Below are 23,691 nucleotides of genomic sequence, written 5' to 3'. Positions count from 1 at the left end.
GTTAAAGATTCAATTTCCAGAGTCTCTGACTCTCTGTGAGAGCAGGGTTGGGGTTAGGGTGGATCTTAAAACATTTGATACAATTGATGCAAGACATTCTGTTACCTTTGAACTTTAATATTTTTAAGTATTATTCTGCATTGTTTATTGCAAAAAGGCATTAAAAGTGGTCCAGCTATGATTGAGTTCTCTAGAATTTTTATTTATTTAAAGCAAGTGTTGAACCTTGAACTCATTCAATTCATTAATTTCTATAACCAGGCCACATGATACCAAAATCAATGTCATGAACTTGTAAAGCATCTAAAAGACACAATAATAATAACACAAAATATTTACTTAAATTGTACTCTCCTGTAAAGAAAATGTACCTACAGAAGTATAACCTGAGCAAGCAATCCATCTGCTATGCTTAAAGTACAATTCAGTTTAAATCAATTCATCACTTTATAAATAAAAACTTCCTTCCAAGGGAAAAGTTTTCCGAGCAGCAGAACTGGAACATGAAGTTACTTCTTGTTAGCGAGAAACTGTCTTTGTCTTCAGTTGTTCATCTTTTCATTTCCAGGTAGAGACGAACCATGTCGCCTTTTTAGAACGTTTCTCGGCACGAATCGCAATCACAGCGTGTGAGAACAGATGACCGAACAAAACCACACACGCGTTAATCACACCAGGCTCAGGCAGCCTCACGAACCATCCATCAGAGAACAGCGGCACAAAACGCCTGCTGCTAGAACCCCATTAATCTCTTCTGATCAAGACACATGACCCAGAAGAAGCAGGAGTGAGAGAGACGTATAGAAGAAATGTGCGGCAGGATGTTCTGGATCTGAGCGAGGGTCACGTCAGTCAGAGAAATTGCAGTGGAAGAACGTCACCTGCTCTTATGTATGTGGCTGACCAACAAAGCTATAACTCACACTTGGCTCATTTTCTCTTAACCTAAATGCACATGTCCTCCTTTAGGTCCAAAAGCATGTCTCGCTTTCTTTTGCATTCTCCAGTTTATGTACACTTTTATGGATTTACTTTTTGGATTGAGGTTTCCATAGTAACGGTGGACAAAGGAATTTGTATAGCAGGCACTCCATGGAATCACAACATCAGAAAAATGCATGATGGTGAAGTGAAGTTTTCTGCAATGAAATGAATATATAACATGTATGGAAGGAGATTTCAGTGTCCGCTCAGCTGGATATGAAAAGGTCAGTGGTGTCCAAAGAGCCGAAGTTACATGTTACTTGTTCAGGACTGATAAACAGGCATAGCCATGTTTATCTATTTAGAGCAGGCGTGACGGTTCTGCTAGCCACGTTCTCCAGACTGTCTATCAAACTGCCAACACCATGCTAAAGCTCATCAGTGAACAAGACTTTCTTTCGAAAAACACAGCAATTGTGGAGCCCAAACGTGAGAAAAGTAAAGAGAATGAGTAAGAGGAAGAAAAGAGAGAAGAACAGATGGACGCTGTAGTGATGTGAGTACAGCTCAGTGAAAGTAGCACATCGTTTTGAGGGATGGTGCTTAAGTAGGAGGAAACGACGTGTTGTGGACAGGCACAGATGTTGCCGGGTATAGCAGATAAAGACGGTAAATATACTTGTCTTGAATGAGATGTTGCTGCAAATATAGAGAAAAAAAAAGGTGCTGAGAAGAAAAAGCATAGCAGTCCTGTATTCTAGAGAAATAAAATTATTTCACAACCTACTGTAAATCTCTATTATTTTTAATATGCTTTTAATGTAAGCTACATGATGTCTGGATTCACGAACCAGCAGAAGTCCTTCATATTACAGTACAGTACTAAGCCTTGAGACTTCCCTCTTTTCTTCCAATTTAATTACATTTTATTATTTAATGATGGAGATTCAATAAACGATTAAATTGTAACTATGTTTTACCATGACAGACTGAAAGGTACCTAAAGTTTTTAAATTGATCGTTTATGAAACAACCCCAGCAGCAACCTCATTTCCCCTCTCGTCTGTTCCAACCACACAGCATTCAGCATTACCAGTACTCTCATCACCCGCCTCATTATCCATCATCATCTGCACCAGTTTCTCACTGGATCATGCCTTAAGGTGAATGTTTTTTATGCTTGAATGATTCATAGCTCACTGTGTGGCTTAAGAAACAAAAAACTATTTCTTTGAAACTGCTCTTGTATAGGGACTGGACTGAATTTGAGAGCTAAAAAAGTCCTGCAAAAAGCCCGGAGAACTAGTCCTCGAGACGACATTAAAAATACAAGAGTGTCTGGCTCTTTGGAAGCAAAATATGAAGAAATGAGGGCTGGCACAGTACTGTACTGTACATGTGATAACTGCATGGGGTTTAAAGCAAATTAAACATGTGCACTGCTGTCAGAGCTGTTGTTATTAAAAAAAAAAATGAACCGACACCTTCTAACCAATCAGAATTGAGAACACAAGTCCACTGTGGTATAACACATGGTGATTACAGGTATGCCTGTGAACAATAATTGCTCCATTCAGACATTTAAAAAGCTTTTTAGCAGTGTTTGGCTTCACATACAAGAACTTTATATGATACAGTATCATTAGACATGCAATTTTACAAACAAACACGCGTAGTGAGAGTAAGCTCCCTGCAGCTGGAACGAGGAGTACAGCAGAGCGAGCAGATGGAGAACGCAGCATTTAAAAGTCAATTACTCCGGCTGGATCTGCCCTCTTTTCTCAGTTGATCGCATGCAGCACTGCATCTAGTTAATATATTTCTCTTATCAGTCATAAAGCCTCATTATCCTGCCTCATACCCATGCTTTTCACCTCTGAATCCCTTCATCAGGTAGAAAAGCACAGTAAGTTTCTATATAAATGTCCATAACTCTCAGACTCCAGTGTGAAGGTGGTACTGAAGGAAGTGCTAAATAGGATGGCTTTTTGGCATTCAGAAATGTGTTTTTACATGTGAAAATGAAAGGAACGAATTAAATCTTTGAGATGTGCGGACAAGTGTGTGCTATTGGACTAAGAGAGTGGGGTGGATCGAAAAGAAGAGAAATTGCACTAAAGTGGCTTGCATCATGTTATTTATCCACATTTTGGAATGAACACGGTTTTTTTAAAAGAACTTATTTTGCCTTTGGCAGGAATTTTCGGTAAATGTCACAGAATACTCTTTTAAAAATAATTTTGCATATGTCATAGAACTCTCCAAATTGTGTCCGTTAACATTCCAGTTAAAATACAACTCAGATCGTGCAGTCTCGCATGCTTGATTTTCTTTGTGCTTCACTTCTTTTCCAAACATGCTATGGGGATTTACATTTAGGCATTTGGCAGGCGCTCTTATCCAAAGCAACTTACATTTTCAGTTCATTATACATTAGAGCAGTTAAGGGTTCAAGGGCCTTGCTTAAGGGCCCAACAGGGACAACTTGGTGGTCATAGTTCATAAACGTTGTACGAGGGAAGGGAAATCATGCAATTAAGCATAATAGTCAGCAGGTGGTGATATTACCACTTCGGATGCTACACCCTACTGTGGTTATGTAATGCAGCATCATGCAGAAATCCAGTGAAGTAGAAAGTACAAATATTTCCTGTAGGATATAGCGGAGTAAAAGTTAAACAAATCCACTAATAAAACTACGTCAATAAATGTACAGCTATATGAAATATGTACTCAAGTATAGTAACAAAGTAAATGTGCTTAGTTACCTCCCACCACTGCCAAAAATGACTACAAAGTGAATTTTGCATAGCAGGCTTCCTTCACATGGGTTACAATTCAATGACATGAACATAATGGAGGAGGAAGCAAAAAGTAAACATTCAGAGTCTGCGTCAATTCAAATGAACTGATGTTCATGGCAGGTTTGTTTAGCATTTAGTCAAATCATTAAAAAAAAAAAAAAGAAAAGAAAAAAAATGATGGCTCACAATTTAACCTTTAATGTCTTTAGATTCTGAGAACAATCCAGAAATCAGAAACCTCTAGCTAATACAAGAATCCCTGAGGTAATTTAGCAGGCTAACTAGCTAACAGTCAATGTTACAGATTAATGCAATTCATATAAGAAGTCACTTAATCTAATCGATGAATTAAACATTTTAATGGTTATAGAATAATTCTACATGCTTTGATGACACATATCAAGACTCTTAACAAAACAAAACAAAAAACTATAACAGATAAGAGCCAACTGAGCTGGCTAACCTAGCCTAATGCTAATCATACAGTTTGAGGCTATTTGGGATATCAGACATGCAGAGTTTTTTTTGTTGTTGTTGTTGTATTTTTGTGTAGAAATATTAAAAAACCACTTTAGTATTCAAGTTTTCCAAAAAGCTAAACAGCAATTCTTTTACTTTTTTTTTTTTAATGACAGGTATTTGATATTACAATACCAAAGTGCTTAAAGTGATTTTGTTAATATCAGGATATTTTTTATTGGGATATTAACAGAAACAAAATACAAATCGATGTAGATTGTTGGATTTAAAAAATATATAAACTTTTAAACAAAAAAATATGCTCCTACCACAAAGTTCACTCTCAATTTGTAAAGCATACCACCTGTAGGATTCTAGAGAATGCTATGTTTTACCACCTTAAATGCAAACATAAATTATTATTATTTTTTTTATTGTTTAAAATTGATTTTGGAGTCAGAGGCTCGACCCATGAATTGCCACACCAAATTAATTGTGATATGTAAATGAATCAATGTTTGACCCAACTTTATTATTTACTAATGTACTGTACTATACAGTATGTGTTAAATTTCCCTCGTATTCTATAATACAGTAAAGCACAAACACTCTTGGATGCAATGGTTAAGGAAAGCTCTAATCAGTGTAAAAACGTATCCCCAAAGGTGATCAGATGGGTGAAGCAACAGACTTGAGAGCTGCATTCAAGTCTCAAAAGACCAGAGACCATGGGGTACCAAGAGATGAGGCAGATACTCAAAGATTCAATAAGCAGGAAAATGCTAGCCAAAATAAGAAACAACCATATGAGCAAAAAAAAAAAAAAAAAAAAGAAGAAGAAAAAAAAAAGGTCTCTGAGGTGACATGATGCTAGGTTCAAGATGTGTTATTCATTCATTCGATCATACATTTTTGCACCATTGTGTATAAACTCCCAAAAGATTAGCGGTTTTGCCTTGAGAATTTGCTAAAAGGATGACGAAGGCTTAAGTTATTTCTATGTTTCCACACCAACCTGGTTCCAGTGCATCATTCGAAGATGTTCGTGTCTCTTTCTCAGTCATTATTTTAATACAACACCCAATACAAGTGTTTTTATGGCTATTAAATTTCTTTTGAAAAATTTCAATGATTTATTTGATATATCAATTCATGGCCATGATAAGCTTAACTTGTTGGTTAAATATACAGTATTTATTTGTGGACATTATCATTAACAAACACACCCATGTTACCTTAGCAGTGACACATTCCTTACAGACCGACATCACTTATGATCTCTATTTACCCTTATACAGAGCCGAGGGCAAACTGCCAAACAAATGAGGTCATAGGCAATTCTCACAGTGTTCTAACATTACTGAAACCCTAGTCTATAAAATATATCTACAGTACTTGCACCCACTCCTGTACGAAAAAAATCTCACATATTTCACAGCACAGCATCCTACTGCAAAGCCTTTCTCGCTGATTAGAATGCTTGCTTAACTACGGGGCCGGTTTCAAAATAAAGTAGAGCCAAGAGAAATTCCTGCAAACTATTACGGCTTTGTAGCTTAATTTACAGTACAATGCAAAACAAAGAGCCAAAGTGTTGCAAGACAGATTTGCTTTACTGGAAAACTACACAAGGATCAACAAATCTTATATCTTTTTCATTAGAATGGTATGAGTAGAATGTCTGGATTTGGGGGGAAAAAGCTGTGAAGGTGATTAAACAATGTGTCTTATATAAGTCAACATGACCAGACTAGAATGTATGGCTTCGGAAATTCAAGTCACAACACCGTTGAAGATGCTACATTCTCTAAAGATGAAATAACGACATGCAAATTTTAATCACTTTGCAAAGTTTCTCGAGGCATGGATTGCTGGGGTTATTCCAAACAATTACTATTAATATGCCCTTAAAAAAATAAGCCTTAGAGATAGAAACGCCAGCACTGTGATGTGTTAATGGTTTGTAAGTTCTAGCATCAACAGTTCCTCAACTTCAGCTACATCATTCATGTTGCTTTGTATTATAAATTTGGTCTATATTTAAATGCTTCTTTTTTCCAAAATAGCCCAAAAGATACTATAAGCCTGATTTAAACTAGTAGAAGGTTCTTGCTTTCGGAAAAAAACATGGTTATGATATTTAAGACCCATAGCTGACTACTCTATTGAGTTTGCATGACTTTTTGTTGCCTGAGGGACATGCATCCCAAAACACACCTGTCGTCTTGAGCAGATTACATCATCAGATAATTCATCTTGTGTTTGCATTTGTAATAGTTTTGATTATTCCAGGCAATTCCGCACTCTTAAAACATATTGGTTTCAAAAGACTTAACAAACAAGATCCAAGATGCACTTAACCCAGCAACCAAACACTGACCACTTGGAGAACTTGGAGAAAGTTTGGACCCCATGAGGAACCAAATACACGCTCTATCTTCAGAAAAGTATAAAGTCTAGGGGTCTTTGTTAGCAAAAATACTGTACAACATAGTCCATGATGCACTAAACGTACATAACATTCCTTAAACACGAATTGTCTATTTTGGTCGTGCACCTAGTCTATAGCTTCCAAAATAATAAAATAAATAGACACAGTTACACTTTGTGTTGCCGTGCTGTATTGTTATTCCTGTGAATGAGTGAACAGTAGCACACACTAGGAGCATGAAGGACGACTGAAGTGTTATTTACCCTTGTTGGCTGCCCGGCTCCGGCTGCGTGAGCGGCCCTGCCTCCAACGCCTGGTGCGAGCCAGCAGCCCGTGGTAGTGACACCTCCTCCCTAGTACTCTCCTCACCACCGCAGACATGGCCTTCTCAATCTCACACACTCATACACACACTTCTACGCTCTTTCAACTGGAGTGAACTACTCTCCAGTTTGCTCTTCTCCAGTCTTTTACAGATCAAAGATTAGACAGAAAAAAGAAAGAAAAAACTCCTTCCACTTTTTGAGCTTATCCTGGCACTTCAGGAAAACCTGACACCTAAGGTCTCCTGCAAGTCAGAACTGCTCCTGGCTCAGAAAGAGAACCAAGAAGATATAGAAAAGAAGATGAGAGGAACGCTTACTCCTCCCACTGCAAGCAGAGGCCCGAGGGAGAGGTATTTGGTGCGCTACTGACAACTCCAGGAAGGTCGTAAATCACTCCGTGAACCTGTGTATAACGCAGAGCCGCACACTACTACACACTCGGACGAACGTGATCAGTAACAGGCTCAAGTCATTCCCAAGTCAAGGCTCCCAACACGACTATTCCATACAGTAGCATTCGTTTATCTCTTCGTCTTCTTTCCAAGGACGTCGTGCAAGGTCAGTGAAAACACTCAGTGTGTGTACTGACAATACAATAGGGCTGGCAGATAGAATATACAGGACTCATGCAGGCGCTCGCTTCCTCCTCTGTGAACTTTGTTAAAGAAAAGTGCATCTGGGGGAGGAGTCAGTCAACAATTCTTTAAGCTTCAGTCCTGATCACAACTTTTAGGCCCCCTCGAAGTAATTAAATGTAATTCTGGGAGAAGCAAAAAAAAAGGTGGCCAACAGTTGATATTTATTGACTGTATTTATAATGTATTTTAGCTGTACAACTTATCACAGTGTGAGCTTTATAAGCAATTTCCCTCTGGGATCAATAAAGTTCTTTGCATCTTTATGACCAGAGCACTATACAAGATTGAAAAGATCCACAATAGTTGCATATGGTTGTAAAAAGAAATATACACGTAAAGCAATTCATATTTAGAATTTACAAATGGCAAACAATAGCAGTTCGCGTTCCCTGAAAATTAAAATGGTTCATAATACAGTATATTAAATACTCAGCAATTATCATTCATCCCTCCATCCATGTTGGAACCTCTGTAGTCCAACTAGGGACCGTGATGGCCAATAATGACCATTGTCAATATTCACACACTATGGACAACTTGGGAATGCCAGTTAGCTCAATCTGCATGTCTTTGGTCTGTGGGAGAAAATCCACCAAGCACGGGATAAAACATGCAAACTCCACACACACAAACCCCTTAACCCCTTATATATATATATATACACATACATACATATATATATATATATATATATATATATATATATATATGTATGTATGTCTATATATATATATATATATATATATATATATATATATGTATGTGTATATATATATATATATATATATATATATGCACACACATTTCTACTTAAAATTAGTCTTTGTTATAGGCCACCGCAAGTTATTCACTGTTATATAGTGTAACCAAAGGTTAATGATCGCCATGACTGTAAACAAAAAGGATATTATATCCCCTCTCATAACAGCACAGATTTAGCATCTGCCAGCTGTTTAATTAACATTAATGAGCATGCTCCTTGTTTAAATCACCGCCCTGCCCTCATCAAACCCACCATGAGCAGACAGAGTGAACAGAAATGCACTCTACACTGTATAGCTGTGGTATGTACTGTACGTACAAGTACGTATGAACACATAGCCCGAATACTCAATGTGTTTGAGTTGATTGTATTTTGTACAGTGCTGTGAAATGACATCTGAGCTCAAGCCCTAAAGGCATCTCTACTGTGCACATCATGTAAGTACTGTACACATGCATGTACTAATGATATCGGAATGTTTCACCTAACTGCCACACACACAGAGCAACCTGGGAATGACTACTGAACAAACTGATGGACAAGTGACAAGTCAGGAACAGCTTGTTTACAATCTAGGGTAAAGCAAAACTAATTGTTCAACAATAGACGATGATTATAAAGGAATTTGAGATAACATCTGCAATGCTTAAAGGATACAGCGAATTTAAGTGTGAAGGTAAGGCAATTAGTGATGGGCAAATTATTAAGCCAGTGCGTGCTCTTTTAACATTAGAATGTTTGCGAGAATGTTTCAAATGTTCTTTTTAATTTGGTGTATCTGGAATCTCCCTAGGGATGCAAGGGGACTTGAGCAATTTATTAAGAAAAAACGCCTGCTGGAGCATGTACCTTTAACTAACAAACACAAGGCGCTGGAATGTGGTAGGCATGTAGTAATACTGTTTCTCCAATCAAAGAGCCTTGGCATGATGGGATGGCAACTTGGGTAGCATTGAAGTCTCAGGGTTCCCGGGTCCCTGACTCAACCCTGACCCTGTGTTTCTGTTTGTCTGATGTCTTGTAAGTTTTCCACATGTCAACATGGGTTTCCTGCAGGGTCTCTTAAGAACATTCTAGCTACTCTAAATTGCCCCTGTGTGCGTGGTGGCCTATGATGAACTGACATCTCATTCCGAGTGTATCCCTGCATCGTATTGAGCATTCACCATTTTAAACAGGAATTGGCTTAAATCTGGCGCTGGGTAATATGACCTTAATTTATTATCATAACTAATTGAACATTTTAGTGTGATTATGATTAATAAACAATTATAGATGTAGATATAATCTACATATCTATACACAGCTGTCATCATTCACTGGCAAGATTTGTCCTGTAAATATGCTCAACCATTGAAGCTGGGATTGAATGTGGTGGAGTCATGTGACTACACATACACGGTTGTATGTTTTTTAAGGGGACAGTATATAAAGACAAAGTGGGGCAAATGTTTACAGAATTTATAAAAAGTTTTTTAGAATAAAAAAAAATACTTATTGACAAAATTATGTCGATTAGAGTTTCTGAATGTTGCTTTCGATTCATATTTTTGATGAAATGCCCAGTCCTACTTGAATCCACTGTAAGCATGAATAAATTTAACTATAAGCGTTTTAACTTAAAGTCACCATTACTGCAGGCCAACAATCTTGCTAAAGATGATTGGCAATGCTTTTAAAAATATTAACAGACTGGCAATGCCGACAATTATAATTACTGGCAATTTAAAACTACTTACATTTATTATTTAAAATAGCAAAGTTCCTCAATGGTTTGCTCCGACAGTAAAAGGTTAAGCTGGTCCTACGTCAACAGCATTTTGAAAAGGAAACCCGCCGCAGCCCGGTTTCCTCCCTCAGAGAAGCAAATCAAAGCGTTCAAGTCTAAATTCGGAGTCATACTGACCAACACATACCTTCATGTCACGAATCCGAAGAAAAAGATTACACCGAGACAAAACAAGCTGTGCACGGCTGCAAGTTCAGTCTCGCAAAAATGTAACACACGGCATGACAAGCATCACGCTGCCCAAGAGCACGATTGAGTTGGCATTGGCAATCTTCTACCTTTGCAAGAACAGACATGATCAACAAACCCCACTGCTCTGATACAAGAACAAGAACCAGGACAACCGAAGAGTATAATGGTAGCAATTCCAGGATTGCATTGCTTTCCACTGGGCTGCTAAATGTTTTCTATGTTCTCCATAAAGCATTAATAATCACAGGGAATTCGTTCTTTCTTATGGTTTAACGAATGATTTCCATTAGTTCCTAATGTGAGGTCATGATTTTATAAACCGGAAAGGAATTCGACTGCTTTATGATTACATGATGACCTCGTGGAAATCATTAAAAATATTAGATCATAATGGAAACCATCACACGCTAATGAAAACTCATTAGATTTTCCAGATGCTACACTATTATAATGGAACGTAGATGAGTTTAGCCAACGTTTAGAAGAATTGTTCTTATAAAAAGTACTCTGCATTCCTAACTCACCCGAAACGGTGTATTTGAAGCTAGACTGAGTGCAGGGATTACAGGGAATAATTAAACAGCCTAATTGCAGTGTGTGTGTGTGTGGGTGGCATGGGAACTGATGGATGGAGGCTGCGGGGTTGTGTGGGGTAGAGAACTAGATCTCAGGTGGCAGTGGATTTTCTGGGAGGAAAAAGAGAGTCACAGTGTGGCGTGTTATGCCTTTGTGAGTCTGACTGAGAAATTCTCCAAATCAAGTGGTAAAAGCTCCTGTCATTCATGCCTTCAGATTCCTCTGACCCCTGCATGACCTCACACAGAAAGGGAGAGAGAGATGTTAAAGCAAAAAGAAGAAGTGAGAAAAAAATAGTAGAAGAGAAATGGATACTAAGACAAAAAAACAGACAGAAAGGGAGAGACAGAGATGAAAAAGAGAGAAAGAAACAAAAAAGACAGAAAGAAGGAAGAAAGAGGCATATGCGCAAACAAAAAGAGAAACCCAGACTAAAATCTTTTAAAATTTGCCAACCGTTTTTCATCAAACATTAGAAACAAGGAACAAGACTGGAAAGTGTTTTTCAAAAGTAATGAGCTGATTTGCATATTACTGCACAAGCTTTCAGGCTAGCCAAATATAAATTGGAACTGAATAGAATCCAGAGCCAAGATGTATGAAATGAGCGTGCATCTCACCCACCCCAATCTTCAATGTATCGTGCATGTCGAGATGCTTTCCTGCTCACCACGGTTGTATAGAGTAATAGAGTTCCTGCATTCCTCTCGGCACCTTGGTCGTCTCCCTCAGACCGTTCTCATCAACACTGTCATTTCACCTACAAAACCTTCGTTTGCTTCCATTTATTTTTTTGTTGCTTTTTTGTTTTCTCACCATTTTAAATAAACTCTTAAGAGTGTTGTGTGTAAAAATCTTAGAGACCATCCATTTTTTAAATACGCAAACCAGCCAATCTGGCACCAACAACTACAGTATGCCAGGGTTAGAGTAAAAAAAACTCACACTCTCTCCCCACCCGAGTTCTCATGTTGGATGTGACATTTAACTACAGCACTTAAACTGTCTCGGTATAATTTTATAGGTGTGTCATAAACTGGAGTGAATTGTTACATTCATTTGTTCTTATAGTTTTAAATCAGGTGATTGTATAATTTCTACACTGTTAAAAATGATTCTTGAATACAGTAAACTTTGCCAATTTTATATTGCATTTGTTATTTATGTTTTATATATATATATATATATTTATTTATTTATTTATTTTTTTTTTTTGGACATAGAACTTTAGGGAAATGAAGAAAAGTTTTGGAGAACATCCAAAGTATCCCAGAGAGTAATTTTGCAGGTAACATTTGACATACTAGGTACATCAGTTACAAGGCAGAAATTCTAGGTATAGTATTTCAAGAAATGGCAATGTCCATAATACTAATGCAAGTTGATATACAATTCATATATACAAAATTCTTCAGGTGAGATCTGACAGTTACTCTTACATTGTATAGGTGGGATAAGAGGAAGGGAATGATGACTGTAGTATTTTAATGGTTTTTAAATGCTATTTGTTAAAATAAATGATTGAAGTTGACTAAAGACTTTTTTATTGCAGCTATATATATATATATATATATATATAGATTTTCACTGTAGTAGTAATAGTAGTAACTCAAATTATCACTTACATACTAACTTGCATTAGTATTATGGACATTGCCATCTTTAAATAGGATAAACTTGTTTTTTTTTTGTAAAAATTAAAATATAAAATTTTTAAGTATAAGGATTTTTTTTACAGTGTCCATCGACATCTTGAACAGTTTTTATTTCGGTGAAAATAAAACGCAGTGCCTTTTTAAGCACACATTTTATTACATTTTTAGTTTAGGCGCACAGTTGATGCAAAGTTAGATAATGAATGTTTCTGCTTCGATTCGCCTGAAATATGAGACAGGAAAAAGAGAAAGGAAGAAAAAGCAAACACTGCATGTTCTTTCTGCCCGTGTGCACATTCTCCAGCTCCAGAATTCACCTCGGCTCATGAACGCAGCAAAAGAACATCATCAGTGGAGAATTAAAAAGCCTGCTGCCTTTACGGTGATGAAAGCATCCACTCAATTAGAGACCTGCTTCGCATGTGGACATTGAGACAAATGTTTGCGTTATGATGTTCAGCATACAGTACTGTAGATGCTGATTTAGTTTTATACTAGCAAATGTTAATAGGATTGAATCCCACATTAAAACAACAGAAAAGCTAAATGATATGAAGATTTAATTGCACGACGTGTAGAGATAAAGTGTTTAAATGTCTCGGATGGCTTTTATGCAATCGGAGTCCGGACACACCTGTGCGTTTACTTTATCATTAATAATGTAGTAGAGAAATGGATACTGTACAGGTTGCACTGAATCTGAATGATTAATAACAAAGTTATCACGCAACAACACCAAAAACTATAGGGTATACAACATTATACACATTATACACACTATACTGGGGGAAAAAGGGGTCTGGCATTAAATACTGTCAATACAGCTGTATGTGATATTACATCATTTACATAGTGTTGTATGCTACTCATCATCAGAATGCAAATTATGTTTAACGGGCAGAGTTTAGGGCTAAAACAAAGTTGCTACTGTATGTTATGGACATACCCGTAGACCCGTATAATAAGAAATGGACGAACCCGCCATGACATCACACACGGGTTTTATGAAGGAGCTGACTCCGCCTAAACCCTGGTTTATGCATAAATAAGATGTTCAGAACAAACAGAACCTGGATGTTGGTTAAAACATATTTTTATTTACCAATAACTATCTAGCTTATAGCTTCAGCATTAACGAAAATGCTAAGTTGGCTAACATTTTTTTTATGCTAACGTTACTTTGCATTTGATTGAATTGAGTCATTCATATCCAACACATCATCCTGTGTCAACTCTTACATTTCGTGTGGTAGGTTGAACTACAATGATTCCTGCAATGCAGCTGTCACTCAAATCAGCCACACCCCTAATTATAAATAATGTTATGGCTTAATGCAATTTTAATTACGGAGTTAAATAAAAAAAAAATGTCCCCCTGTATAATGGCATGAATGATAAATCCAGCTGAGAAGATTTTTGTACCAGGCAGAAAATATGTTAATTTCTGTTGTAAAGCTGGACATTTTAACATGGGGCTCAATAGGGATTGACTCACCTAGTGGTCATTTGAGGAACTGCACATTTTAGCACAACTGTAGGTTGACGCTAGGTCTCATATCAGAAACTTCGGTCAAGCACTTTTGTGCTTTGAAAGATTTTTATCACTACAGTTTATGACGAGCCATGCTAGAAGTGGATCCGTTAAAAAAATAAAAATACAAATAAAGTTTTTTCCTGTAATGTCTTGCCTTAAGGTCCTAATTACTAGGAACATTACCTATGGTTTCTCCATAGTTTTTCCACAGCACTGCTCAGTTCCATGATTCGATGTTACTGTACCATGAAACCAAAATTTATTTCCAGCCTCCATAGACCAGGATCAGTCTACAACCACTGCATATACGAACACTGCAAACCTAATTAACCTCAATCCTAACAGGCCTAAACAGATTGGGTTAATCTGTCTGGATGCTCATAAGAAGCAGCAAAACAATCACATTCAAGAGGGAAGTAAAGCAATAAGGAGCCACACCTTTTCCCCAGAGACATCCATCCCATCACTGCACAGTTAATGTGCTGCATGTTTGGAAACTGTTACACAACTCTGCATATACAACTGGAAATTCACACAAATTGATAGAACAACCTTTTAAAGGGAATTTAATGAATAGAGAGAAATTATATCTGAGAAGATTTCCATAACAGATTTACGGCCAGGAGCGTAGATGGGTATCTATTGCAGAGGAAAAGAAAACTCTGCTGTGGCCGTGATATTTCTTGGCTAAAGGCTGTGCCGAGAAGCGAGAACAACATAAAAATGACACTCTTTCTTTAAGTAGAGCCAAATGATTTAGTGAATGGATAGTTTTGCCAGCTCCTGTGGCGCATGAACAGTTTAACACCTGCGCGAGCGCTAGGCGTAGGAAGCCGTCTTGGATTTAAAATGAGCAACGTTGCAGAATTTATCAATGAGCCGAGAACGTGTGCGATACCTGCAGGAATATTCTGCAGCACAGGCCACAGGCGACCTCTGTCCGTAGCAGAGTCTGATTCAGGATTTATAAAGCTCATAAATAGCTCAAAATCACAAATATATATATATATATATATATATATATATATATATATATAATCATCGGCTCGGGAGCTGCAGAGTTCTTATTTTGCCTGAGACCACGATGGTAAATATGAGTGTTGTATGGACAGGGTTAGGAACAGGACAGCAAAAACATCTTCATCTTTCTATGCAGCTTTTTATTTCTTCATCTTAGTGCTTTCTTGATTCGACTAGCAGCACTGCAACAGAAAAACAATTCAATACTAACCTTTATGAAAGCTAATTTTAGTCAAACTCACGATACACACACGATAATGTCACTTTAACCTAAAAATGTTAGTCACTGTACCGAGGGCTCGGAGTGTTAAAGGTCTTAAAGGTTTACAATCAGTGACCCCTTCTGGCAGGCAGAGGAACTGTACGTCATATTAAAGTCCATAATGCAGCTAGCGTTACACTCAATGATGCAATAAAGGAAAAATACAATAAACAGAGTTTGCATCATTACGCTTCCTCGGTTAGAAAAAGAGTAAATTATACCTCTGAGTAATAATTAATCTAAAAAGTTTAACAAATGAGTCCTCTAGAGGACGGCGGGAACAAGAAGCAAACTTATGAACTCATATTGTTTATATTTTAATACACACCTTTTGTCTGGTTTTAATACTTTGATGATTAAAAAAGATCATCGGTGGAATCCAGAATGCTTTAAATTCTTAATGCTTTGTTGATTTAGTCTACTTTATTTTGTGCTAAAAGGAAGACCTTGTTCACATTTGACTTTAAAATTAATGTATAATTAGAAAAGGTTTACATTACATGAGGAGGAGTGTGCAAGTCACCTGAGGTGAGCCTGTCAGGACAAGAAGCGTAGAGAGAAAGGGAGTGCGTTTACTTTGTATCTACAAATGGTGTTTAAATTAAAAGCGGGACTGGTGATGGAATTTGTTATGAATGAAGATGTACATTGACATTGACAGATGTGCACTAAATTGATGAGACTCTCAGCTGCATTAAGCAATTTGAACACCTGATAATTGAACATTGATGGATAGTTTGAGGCTAACTTGCAACATGACTTGCACATTACAGGAACTTGACTGGGAGTTATTGCCAACTATACCGCGTACAGTCCTGACCTCACTCCAAGCCATTGCAACATGTTTGGCCCAAGCAGGAGTTCCTGGAAGGCCAGTGTTTCAGAAGTGAAGGAGGCAGGCTGATCATAGCTCCGAATTTACTCTTATAGATGCGTTCTGTTACATTATACTGCAGTCCTGGTTTGACTTGAACACCTCTTGTATTATTTGAGACACACTTTCAAAGTGACCCCATTAATCAATATCAAAATGAATGTAGAAAGCTTTGTCCTCTTTGCACCTTAATCTTTGAGAAATTTGTACGAAGCAACTTCCTGTTCATTATAGAGCTTTTCAGGATTTTAAAAAATTTATGCTTTCATCAGGGTGAATGCGTCCAGGTTACAGGGATGAATGAATGAAAATGAATTTTTCATGTCTTATAATGGGTGACCCATAAAGGACACTTAACCGACGTTTAAAGGACTTTTACCTATACTTTACATCCATATACATAGAAAACAGAGAGATACAAAACGAGCAAAGCCAGACTGTCTACAGAAGATGCTGATGTGTCTGAAAAAAAGTAAGAGGAAGTATCAATTTTGCCAACTCTATGGTTTCACTTCCTGTTCTGTAATGCAAAACCATCCAAAGGTTCACAGATTGTAACTCACTGTTTATTATGAGTAGCTAAGCATAGCCTGAGCCAACAGTTACAGTATGTAACTGTACAGGGATAATATCTCGATGATGCCTAAACAAAATTGACTTTCGTCAACTTTGAAATATGGCAGGGTACAACCTGGACGCTATGAAACCGGTGCACACCAAGCACGGGGAGAATATGCTAACTCGTAACGCACACGGGCCCGAGGCAGGAATCGGACCCTCGTCCCTGGAGGTGCGAGGCCACATTGCTAACCACTAAGCTACCTACATCAAAATACCTGGATCAAAAATAGCTATTCTGCTAGCAAGCTGATCCTGAACTAGATTATATCTGTTATCTATAGATGAGTATCTGTATTCTGTATCAAAGTCTCAATTTGTGGTTTAACGATACCAAAATATATAGATGCAGATTTTAATATTACTTAGCATTACTAGCTTAGCATGTGTTCTGTGGCTCAAGGTTTCTGGTTAGCACGCTATAATTTCCATATCAATATATCAATAATATTCCATAATATTCCATATTCCAAGCTTAAGTGAGATCACATGGTTCATACAAAATGCAAACTTAATAGTTGATTTGTAAAAAAAGTATTTGTTTAAAATCTATTTATGGTCATGGAATTTATCCAGAGCACCTTTTTATAACATTTTATCCTATTACACATATAAGCAGTTGAGGGTTAAGGGCCGTGCTCAATGGCCCAACACTGGTGCTGAGGTTCAAATCTAAACGTCTCATTAGTAACCCAATGCCTTAACCGCTGAGCTATCCCTGCTCCATAATATTTATTATAACACTTGCTGCCCAGGTAGCATACGGAGGTTTGGGGTAGTGCCAGGCATTCTTTTGAGCCAACATTAGGTGCCAGTGTTAGCCAAGTGCACTTTTTTTAATGTTGGATCAGTGTTGGGTCACCAGAGCAATCAGGCATTTAACACCACAGTTTTACTGGCCCTAATGTTGGGAGGTTGTTATACTGTAAAAAGTGTACCTGTGCCAAAACCTGTGCCGATGTTGCCAGTACAGTACAACCATGCAAATTAACAGTAGGTCAACATCAGTGTTGACATTGGTGGTTTTTTTTTTTTTTTTCTTTTAAGCAAAAAAGTGCAATAGTCAGATGTAAAGCATGTAGTGTGTGAACACCTGGGGATCTCTCCCATATTGTCAGACACCTGAACATAACACTTCCCTAAACTGCCCCCAGGGGGGTTGAAGCAGGATGTTTTGTATGCTGTTATGTTAAAAATTCATTTCAGTGGAAACCAGTTCCAACACAATAAAGCACCTTTACATAATTTAAGCTTTGTTGGACCTGCTTGAACCTGCTTTACCACAAAACCTGTGTTTCAAAGCAAGTGTTGTGATCAGGCGTGTCCGACAATATAGGTTAGATGGCCAGGTGTTCTCATACTACATGATTTAATTCTGATTATTGTTCATTTTTGCTAAAAAAAAATAATAAATAATAAAAATAACAAAAAAAAAAAAAAAAACACCAGAGCTAGTTAGCTTGATAAATGTTCGTATAATACAATGCTTTTTTTTTTTTCTTTTTTTTTTTTTTAACATTGCAACACTGCTACATTCATTTGTGTGTCTTTTCCCTGTGATTTATCTTTCTGGTCTGAAGGAACATTTGCCAGTGATATAAAACCTGTCCTGTTGGAATGAGAGTGAAACGATTAGAGTAAAGGAAGCTGTTAAATATTTCTGATTGACAGCTCATATCTACTGTATTAGTTCAAAGTAGATCATATTGCAGTAGAATATCAACGTGCTCATATTAGGAACCCACTATAAGTAAGGAAAATATGGCTATAAATTGGGATCCATTAATAATAAAATATTATCAGCACACAAGAGGAGAACTATACATCACGCTCAGTCTGAAACTACTTTTCTTAATAAATGATCTGCTCCTATTTTGCAATCCTTCTTAATAAAATCCAAGCAAATACCAGATGCTACATTGAATTATTATTTTTGTGTTTATGAAACAGAGAACCATAGTCTGTCTAATCCTGTACATGAAAATAGCTGAGCACAGAGAATACAACTTGATTGATTTGGGATTCATGTAATGAGTAGGTAAACAATATAGAGAACGAGCAGAGAAAAAATATTGTGCAGCTGATGAAACTAATGTGCATTTATAAACAGGGGTACGAACAACTGTTGAAGTCATTAAAAAGCATTTGGCGTGTGTGTACCGTATATTTCAGACCACACACAAATAGAATTATCTTAAAAATAATATCCGTGTTCTCAAAATATTTATATACCTCACTTTTAGCTAATAAATAAATAAATAAATAAATAAATAAAAAGATGTGTTGAATTATTTTGAGAACTTGGGGATAAATTATTAGAGAATCTGACTTTGTTGCTATTGTATTATTTGCACTGAATATGGGAATAATAAAAAAAACCCTCAACTATATTTTCTTGAAAATTTATAATAAATAAAAAAAAATCACATTCTACAATTAGTTATAGTAGCTATAAGAAAAAGTAAGTGCAGGTTCTTACCAAAAGAAACCAATTTTTTCTTCTTTTTTTACATTATTGACTGCATCAAGCAAAGAAAACAATGAGGTTGCTGAAATGACTGGAACTAAAATACGGATGAAAAAAAGAATCATGAATCGTTTAAACGTTTAGTGAAGCTGCATGGCAAAAAATAATAATAATAATAATTAAAAAATCACAGCCACTGTATGTTTAATGTTGAATTAAGAGCATTTCCATACGCACACAATGTGATGAGAACTCACAGGATTGGGACTAAACAGCTGTGTGGCCATAAGCAGTGTTGGGTAACGTGTTAGAGTACTTGGATTACTTTTTTGATGTAACGAGTAATCTAACACCTTAGGTCTGCCATTAAAGTACTCAGTTATTTAGTTATATTTTCAAAAATGTTAGTAGGTCTTGGTCAGAGACAGGGTCGAGAGCCTTGCTCAAGGGCCCAAAATCGGCACCTTGGCGGAGCCAGGGCTCGAACCTCCAACCTTCTGATCAGTGTAACACACTGAGCTCTGTGAAGCAGAGGTCATTTTTTTAAGTGAAACTTTCTTGTAAGAATTTGAAGCTGGATTTCCAAATTATTGGAAATTATTATTTTTTGCTGCAAAAGAAAGTGCTGTCCAAACCCAAATCTCTTCACATCACTACATCTACTACACTGAACCTGCGTAGTCTGATCCAGTAACTACCTGTAGCCAAGGAAGAACTTCTCACTAACGTCCCTCTTGCAAAATGAATCCCAGCAGTTTTCTGGCCACGCTGCCATTCCCGAGACCGCCTACCTCCACCCAGACGAGCAGCGCCGCCGGAGCCAAACCCTGTTATTATTTCATCACACCAACACAAACAGGCAGCTGAAATCACTTTGTGAAACACAGCTCAGCAGTGGATGTGTCAGCGACAGCGTTTTACCTCTTATTACTGCATCAGAATGACACACTTTAATGACTTTTTTAGCAAAAATGGATCAGGAACAAAAACAGGAGCGGTATGGGGTAAAGAGTGAGCCACTGTAGCATCGAAGAGACATGAAAGAAAGTGAATGTGTTAGTCTGAGAGCATAACGACGCGTAAAACCATTCCGTCTACGCCTCATGTCGGATGTTATGTCTGGAAAAGTTAATAATGAAAACACAATTTTTTTTTCCTTTAATGTACCTTATTTATATCTTTTTTCAAAAAAAAAAATCACATGATTACGTTTAAATTTACCTTGTTACAGAGCACAGGAACTAAAGTAACAGAATAATCTTTAATGAGTTCTAGAAATCTACACATACACTTATTAGGTACACCTTTTCACCTGCTCGTTAACACAAGTATCTAATCAGCCAATTATATTGTAGCAACTCAATGCTTTAAGGTTTATAGGCATGGTCAAGATGATCTGCTTAAGTTCAAACTGAGCATTATAATGTGAAAGGAATGTGATTTATGTGACCTTGAACGTGGCACAGTTGTTTGTTTCCAGACAGGTTGGTCTGAGTATTTCTGAAACTGTTCATCTACTGGGATTTTCACACACAACCATCTCTAGAGCCATGAATGGTCTGAGAGAATGGTCTGAGAAGGAGAAAATATACAGTGAGCATCAGTTCTCTTGGCGAAAATGCATTGTTGATGCCAGAGGTCAGGGGAGAATGGCTCGAGCTGACAGAAAGACAACTCAAATCGCATCTCGTTACAGGCGAGGTAGGGCAAAGAGCATCTCTAAATGCATAGCGCATGGAATGCATGGACTACAGCAGCAGAAGAACGCACTAGGTGCACCTCCTGTCAGCTTAGAGCAAAAAAGTACCGAAGTCTACAATTTGCATGGACTCACCACGGTTGAACAAGGGAAGATTGGACAGCCATCGGTTTTCCTGATGGGTCTCCTTTTCCGCTGCGACATTGGGATGGTAGGGTTAGAATTTGGATTAAACAACACGAAAGCAAGGATCCATCCTGCTATGTATGAACAGTTACTGCTGATGCTGGTGGTGGTATAAGGATGTGGAGAATATTCACCCATTTTTCATTCATGTTTAAAGGTGAAGTAAGAGCATTTCCACACAGTGTGATGAGAAATTACAGGATTGGGACTAAACAGCTGTGTGGCCATAAGCAGTGTTGGGTAATGCATTAGAGTACTTGGATTACCCAAATACTCAGTTATTTAGTTATGTTTTCAAAAATGTAATCTGTTTTTAAGAGCAATTTATGTAATCCGTGAGCCGACAGCAGACATTCCTAATCCGTTAGTGTGTGTAAGTCGTCCTACAAGCCCCACCCCTAATAACCCGCCCCCTCTGTTATTCCTGCTGTCATACCCCCATCTCACCTATGCGGTTTGACTACGCGATGCCCAACGCACGGAAAGATGGAAACCTAATCACAGCGCAAAAACTCGCAGTAAATCATGAAGAACCGTACTTACAGCCACCACGCAAAACCGCGTAGGTAAGATAGGGGTATAAGTCGTTAACAGATTATGGGCCAAACTTCGCTGAGTGATGACGGTAGAATAATTATAAAGGTCTTGACTAAAACAACATGCATGAGGAATCACAAAGGAGGTTTTCCTTTTATGGCGTAAGAAACCACATTTTTATTAAAACTATTAAGAAAAAAGGGATTACAACACTACAACAGTAAGAAGGCCTTGGTCAGAGACAGGGTTAAAAGCCTTGCTCAAGGGCCCAAAACTGGCACATTGGTGGAGCCAGGGCTCGAACCTCCAACCTTATGATCACCACCAGCTTAATACACCAGTATTACAAATGCAGGTAGACTACCACTTTATTTGGTAGTTAAGGATGCCGATTTCAAAAACACATCTATAGATATTAAGAGCTATGTTACTTTGACAGGCTCTATTCTTCATAGTCAGACTTTTAAAAGCTTAACCATATTTACTTGATATGATTTATTAAGTATAATCCATAAAGTGGCAGCAAACACTGTTGTCATTGTAACGCCTCCATTTTTTGACTTAAGCTTGAATGTTTCGCAATCAAACAAGAAACCCTAAAGCACATTCATGCATTGTTTATTTTTGCTTTATCGCTGTATTGAACTATATTAAAATTAAATTTTGTGCTTGCTTACAGTAGGACTCTACTCTGGTAGCTGACTCAACTCAATACACAGTAAAAATCTAAGTAATCTACTTAATCGTTTGTTTTCATAAGATTTCAACAAGTTGCGAAGTCCAGTGTCATGTATGAGGGCGAGTCAAAAAAAAAAAAAAAGAAATACATAATTTTACTAAATAATCTAAGAAACCTTCCCCTTCCATAGAGTATCAGTTCAAAAACTATTTACAGATATCCAAACACTTATTATCAATTTAACATGTTCACACCTACACAGAAGTTACTGGGTAGACAGTAGCCTTGAACGGACAATGCTGATAAGACAATGCGGCCAACAGAAGTTTTAATATAACGGGATTGCGTATAATAGCACTGTTCCAGCAAACATGCCCCAAGCTGCAATAACAGTAAAACGATTTTATATTGTCAGATCAATTTCCTGCAATCATGGCTAAGCATTTTTCTCAGTGCTGTAACAATAAGCAGAAGCATGCTCACTGTTTTTAGTCTAATATACATTCAGCAGGAATGACACACTCGGGGCTAACTGAGGATCCTTTTGATCTATGGCTGTGTTCCATTCCGAAGTGCACTTCACAGGGTGCTCCCTTCTCCCTGCTCCGTTTGCAGGGGATGTCGGTGAAGGGAACCCTCTAAAAGAAAAAATCCATCCATTCGGAACACCCTGCGAAGTCACCAGCGCAGGCGTCACTTTCTCTGTGTGTTACCATGGTAACAAGCACCTGTCGCTGCTGCTGTGGAAATGTTATACTACGGACATTAAATATGAAAGGAGCTAAATTGATACAATGGATAAAACATGTACAGTACTATTAAATGTGTATAACTTGTAAATAAATTGTTGATTAATAAAAATAATCAATTAAAGATGTGCGGAGGTTTTTTTTTTTTTTTGCCTATGTAATGCTAAGGATGTCGAGATTAAGTTTTATTTTAAATTATTGTGTCCTATTATTATGACGTCCTCCTCGATAATAATGAAAATAAATATATACAGTAAAACCTTTTTCGAGCTTGATTTTTTTCACGCTGCAGCAAGGCGCAATGACTGATGGGAAATTTTCATTCTCTTTTCCGGTGAAGTGAAGACCTGTTGTTCACTCGTTCCCTACACCGTTCGCAGTTCCCTTTGAAATGAACATTTCTGCTCCCTGCGGTTTGGAATCACACTTGCGTAGTGTACTTCCCAGGTTACTTCAGGTCGATCGGAACACACCTTATGTTCATTTAAACATAATAAACAACTATTATA

The 23,691-nt window shown here is 37.4% G+C and overlaps 1 protein-coding gene across 3 annotated transcripts in view; it reads right to left on the bottom strand.

Annotated features, from left to right (window-relative positions):
• dab2ipa (DAB2 interacting protein a) overlaps positions 1-23,691 on the bottom strand; it is a 124,793-nt gene that overhangs the window by 84,431 nt on the left and 16,671 nt on the right. The window contains exon 1 of one of the 3 annotated variants that reach the window (XM_053504131.1): positions 6,882-7,191. The exons of the other annotated variants lie outside the window; for them this stretch is intronic. Coding sequence (XP_053360106.1) covers positions 6,882-6,999 — 118 coding nt within the window. The 5' untranslated portion in view covers positions 7,000-7,191. Of the gene's footprint in view, positions 1-6,881; positions 7,192-23,691 lie in introns of those variants that run through there. 3 annotated transcript variants of the gene reach the window in all.

Source organism: Clarias gariepinus, chromosome 9 (genome assembly GCF_024256425.1).
Source record: "Clarias gariepinus isolate MV-2021 ecotype Netherlands chromosome 9, CGAR_prim_01v2, whole genome shotgun sequence".
Lineage (NCBI taxonomy): Eukaryota > Metazoa > Chordata > Actinopteri > Siluriformes > Clariidae > Clarias > Clarias gariepinus.
This window is presented reverse-complemented; position numbering and strand designations above follow the sequence as displayed.